The sequence below is a fragment of the Microtus ochrogaster genome, unplaced genomic scaffold (assembly GCF_000317375.1).
Source record: "Microtus ochrogaster isolate Prairie Vole_2 unplaced genomic scaffold, MicOch1.0 UNK88, whole genome shotgun sequence".
Lineage (NCBI taxonomy): Eukaryota > Metazoa > Chordata > Mammalia > Rodentia > Cricetidae > Microtus > Microtus ochrogaster.
Window position 1 is genome coordinate 1,219,006 of NW_004949186.1, and position 5,474 is coordinate 1,224,479.

General features: G+C 39.1%; 1 protein-coding gene across 1 annotated transcript in view; it reads right to left on the reverse strand.

Moving 5' to 3' along the window:
* Positions 1-2,247: 2,247 nt before the first annotated feature.
* The window catches only part of Epsti1 (epithelial stromal interaction 1), a 104,244-nt gene continuing 101,017 nt past the window's right edge, over positions 2,248-5,474 (reverse strand). The window contains exon 11 of the mRNA XM_013355059.2: positions 2,248-2,737. Coding sequence (XP_013210513.1) covers positions 2,729-2,737 — 9 coding nt within the window. The 3' untranslated portion in view covers positions 2,248-2,728. The remainder of the gene's footprint in view (positions 2,738-5,474) is intronic.

Consider the following 5,474-nt stretch of genomic DNA (forward strand, 5'->3'; position numbering starts at 1 on the left):
TCTTTCCTGCTCCCTCCTTCCTTCCCCTTTCTTCAACTGCTTTTGCCAGGCATTTATCACAGTGATGAGACAAGGAACTAAGAGACCATCCCACTAAAGTCATGTGTTCAAATCCCAACCCCCACAGTGAGAAGCATCCAGAAATGGAAGCTTCAGGAGGAGGCCATCAGGTCACGGGGATAGACTTCATATGAGTGGGACCAGTGTTTTAAAGAAAGGGTTCAGGATAGACCCCCTTGCCTCTGCTACTACACAAGAACCTGTCAAGAAGGCTCAGTCAGAAAGTGCTATCTCCACAGACGCCAAGTCTATGAGTCCCTCTTTCCTGGACTTTCAGTCTTCAAAAATATGAGAAATAAATATGCTATTCATAAACTAACTGGACTCAGGAAGCTTCTTAAACAGCCTGAATGGATTAAGATACCCATCAATGTGTATCATTTAAACCACCAGTTCAAACTCTAGGAGCTACACAGTCAACGGTCTACACAGTGTCCTATGATACACATGCTGGGAAGGATCCAGAAGGATACACAACAAAGTTTGATTATAAATATCTAGGAACAAAACCTGAAATATTATCAATTTGTTAATTGTTAATCTGTAGTAGTCAATATTTAGTTCCATAACACATAATTACTTTACGATCATTTGCTTCTTTCTAAGAAAAAAAAGAGAAAGTTTTCTCAAAGCATAGAAATACAAACAGAACTTGTGGGTTTTCCTGTCCAGAGTTACCTGCAAGTCAAAATTTACTCCAGTAGGTTCAACAAGGCTGGTTAAAGAGGAAAGGCATAATTGTAGGCTTAATGAAGTGGTGGTTCATGTTTCTTTCCTAGTAACCTTCATCTACATACTGCAAGAAATTTCCTAAAAAAGATTCTTACAACCCATACACATTTATAATTTCAGCCACGATGTTGTAATTTTCCATACCTGCACTTTAAAAAAAAAAAGAGTGGAACACATGAACAAAATCTGTTGCGGAGTACAGAAAATGTTGTATACTCGGAAGCAGGTTTGGGGCAACTTCCCCAAGAGTATTCAGAAGAAGAGAGTATCCTTTAACCTGCCCCCGGGTCCACAGTGACAGCCCTCACGCTGGGGGATACCATTCCTGAACGCACACACCAAAACCTATCTGTGAGGGAGCCTGGCTGGCAGGCGTGGGGCTAAAGTGGCTGCTTGCCATGGCAGGAAAATGTCTGCTACTGGGGCACATTTACAATTGGATTGGCAATGTTTCCAGCACAGGCTGAGAGATTCGGTCTTCTTCATATATGACAGCAGCAAGGGTTTAGAACGGACAAAACATTGCATATTAGCATCAGTAGCAGCCACACAGCTTCTGTTGGCAGAGGACAGGAAAACAAAAATATCTGCATTTGTTTCATTCTAGAGAAATTGCCAGAACACCATTTGTTCTTATCCACCCAATATGGAGTTTTCTGCATGGTACCATTGCCCTAGGCATGGGCTATAACCCAAGCTTTCAAATCTCGGTGTTTCCCCGAACACAGAGATTTGCAAAACTAATCTAAATAGGGTATTTTGTAAAATAGATGATCTCTTGATGCTACAGTCTTAATGTTTGCCAAGCTACCCAAAAACTCTATCATTGATCTGTCTATTTATCTGTCTATCAACTACCTGTCTTCTATCATCTACCTATTCAGACATCTATAAATCTTCTTTCTGTAACTTATCTATCATCCGAGTATCTATATATCTTTATCTATACCTATACACATATGCATACACACATTTATTCATTCCTCCAACCTTCATTCTATGAAAGACTAAATGCAATGTACCTCGGAGGATGGAAAGGTAGCTGTGGGGCTGAACTACACAGTATAGGGATCAATATTCTTTTACTCTAAGAATGATGAGCGTGTTCAAGGTCATGGAACTTGAACAGAAAAACCTATTCAGGAAACTAGGACACAGAAAAGATAAGTTTTCCTCATACCCACAAATCAGATAAGGGGCTACAGCTGTGTCTAGTTGATTTTTATAAAAACACTGGCTTTCCAATAAACACATTTTTTCCACTTTGGAGATCAGGGGTCATTACTAGTGAATGTATAAGACCGGAGGACTACCCAGGAGAGACTGCTACATGGACCTACATGGACTGTAAAAAACAATGTTAGAATCAGACACTTTAAGAACTTTGCATTTAAAAGAAATGACCCATTCATACAGAATTAGTTTGGAATTTATTTATAAATTTGTCTATAAAAGTATAAGACATCTCTGTTTGCTCACATTTGTATCCTAGATTAAGGAAGTAGCAATTTAAAAAAGACCCCAAAGGATCCCCAAACCTGCTGTAAGAATTAGTAAAGAAAAAAAAAATAGTCAATTAGGAGACTCAAGCTTTCAAGCATCTGCAGCTCTAACTACCCGGAATGTCATGTGATTCCCTTTTATTATTTTGCTAACATTGTTCTAATTATCCTTCTAATAAGAGGCAGGACTAATTAGGAAAACTAAGGTAACATTGTGCTGGCAGTAGAGATTACACATGAGTCCGTAATGAGCCTCTAAATCCACACATAACTAATGACAGAGGGAAACTGGCCACCCACAACAGCTCAGCTGAGTGGGTGGACAGTTGAAGTTAATCTATGAAGACTGGAGTCAAGCAAAATGCATGAGGGAAAAGCATCTTATGGGGGCTGTCAGGGTCAGCTGATGAAGGCCGGGCAGACGTTTTTATTTCTCATAGATCCTAGAATAAAAGGAAGACATAAATTACCACAACCAGCAAAATAAAATCGAGAGCCTGCACAATCCAAAACGGGGTTTCGGCAAACGATACTCCGTGCATCGGGCTCAGGTAACCTTCTTTGTTTTTAATGACTGAAGTCCCAGGGAAATGAGTTTAATTTCTAAGCCGTGGGTGCATTTAATTCGTGACATGGTCTTGGCTGAGAATGTAACGTCTCATCCCATGCCCTCTCGGTGACTGTGCCACGACACACAGGCCCACGTGGGTCACAAACATTAGAGTCCGTAAGGGTTGGCACCTCCACAGAAACACGGCAAGGACAGAACCTGGGTCAGAGGAATTGGAGTGAAGATGTGTAGTGAAGTACACTGGGTCATCCCCCAGAAATGTGACTTCTAAAGGGACCTTGAGGTTGACAGGGACAACTGTTGGCTTGTTGGCCTTCTAGGAGACTCAGAGGTCATGTCAGTTCTCAACTGCCCTTGAAGACAAAGCAGTTAGGGATACAGCCCAGAGTCTTGCCTATTACTGTAACTGAACCTACCACTGGAAGTGACTTTTAACATATGCAACACTAGGTGCCTCGTGAAAACTGATGTGGACCTTGACAAAGAGAAAATGCATTTTTAAACTATATAAGTAATTTAAAATTGTTGAAGAATAACTATAGACAATAAGCAATATCAAACCATAATGAAATTAAGAACACTTAGGAAGTAAAGATCAACCCTGTCTGTCATTCCATATGCTTATTGAGGCCTCCTGCCCAATAATCTGTACAACATATCAAGGAACTATACTTTCCATGGATTTTTTTTTTTTTGCCATAGTTCCTTATTTTTGGCCTTTTTCCTTTTCTTTTCTGCCTTTGGCTTCCTACTGGTTCCTATGCTTCCTTCCAGCCATCACTGGGGGGCATAATTTTGTTCTCACATTCTTTAGCAAAGCTCAGTTGCAATCCATTCACTTCCAAATAAATGACTCATTTGTAATATATGCTACATACTAACTATTTGTTTGTTTATTTGTTATTTACAAAATATACCCAGAATAAAAGACCAGTTTCTGACACTCTCTTCTGACTTTGAGTTGGAGGTCCTTTGAGGAATGGATAGTTTAAATTTTAATGTAGTTAGAGTTATTTTTCTTTTGGGTCTTATAAAAATCCTTCCCTAGCTCAATTTCTATAAACAATGTCTTTAATTTTCTTCTAAAATCTAAAAAGGTTTTGATTTCTTTATACGCTTGAATCCCTCTAGAGTTGGTTTGCATAAAAGGTGTCAGGAAGGTATGCACCTAACTTCAGCTGGGAAGTCATGGGGCCCAACAACATGTGTCGCAGAGCCCACGCTCCCCCAGGGGTGTGTTCTCCACTTTCCTGTCGTACTTCAAAAGCCCACAAATGTTTGGCCTGCCAATGCCAACTGTGAGTCATCCTAAAAAACTAAGTCCTCGCGTATATGTCTTTATTGCTTTCACAATTACTTAAACTATAGACTGGGAACTCGTTCCTATCTATTAACAGAGTCTAACCTACCACTTATTTATCCCCTTTATTCCCTAGTGTCTTTCTGAAATGTTTTACAATTCTTTAAAAGGTTCTCCCATTTTTTTTTTGATCAGATATTTTGGGGTTTGTTTGTTTGTTTGTTTGCTCTAAATGTGTAGAAATGAATTTAGGTTTTATATAATGGTTCACTCAAGTCTGGGCAGCTGGGAACAAACAAGCGTCCTCCAACAACAGTGAGTCCTTATTTATTCTGATATGGATAAATAATCTTCAGGATTTCTGTGTTGGTGGTTGCATCATATGTTATGCAATTTATAGATTTGTTTGCCTTTTCAATATTTATACATAATTCAGTGGAAATGCTTTTATTGAAGTTTTGTTCTGTTAAGGAGTTCTGACCTTATTATTAAATAAAGAAACTTGCCCTCTATTCCTCCTTCGATAGAACTCTTGACTGCAAATGAGCTCTTGAGTTTAACGAATGCTTTCTCTGTAGCTGTAGAAATAATCATACAAAATTTATGAGATATATTGTTTTAGTAGATTTTTTATGGCTACTTTTGTGATAAGCTAGGTATCACAGTGAGCGTCAGTTGTGAACTTGACACACTTAGGAAGAAGGAGCCTCAGTTGAGGATTTGCCTCTATTGGTGGGCATGTCTGAGGGTCATTTTCTTGATTTTCAGTTGGTTTCAAAGGGCCCAGTCCACCGTGGGAAGTACCACCCCTAGGCAGGTGGGTCTGGGCTGTCTAAGAAAAGTAGTTGAGCAGATGAAGAGAAGCAAGATATGACCTCTGTTTCAGTCCCTGTTGATTTCCTGTCTTAACGTCCCTTCATGATGGACATAACCTATGAGTTGAAAGAAACCATTTCCTTCCCAAGTTGTTTTTGGTCATGCCATTTGGTACAGCAACAGAAAACCTAACTGGAGTGTCACGTTTGCAGTTCTGAGATAGACATAACTTAGTGAGGTTAGATTATCTAATGTTTTTAAAGGTCTATAACATTTTATTATTTAAAAAAATCTATGTTTATGAATAAAAGTCCTTTTTGTATTTTTTTGAGAATTATGTGCATGACAATGCATTTTCACCATAGCTACTATGACCTCCTTCTCCAATTTTTCTTCATGCTCCTTAACATAGTACATTCTCAAATTCATGAACTCCGCCTCCATAGTTGTCGCTGTATGTACTCACACACACACACACACACACACACACACA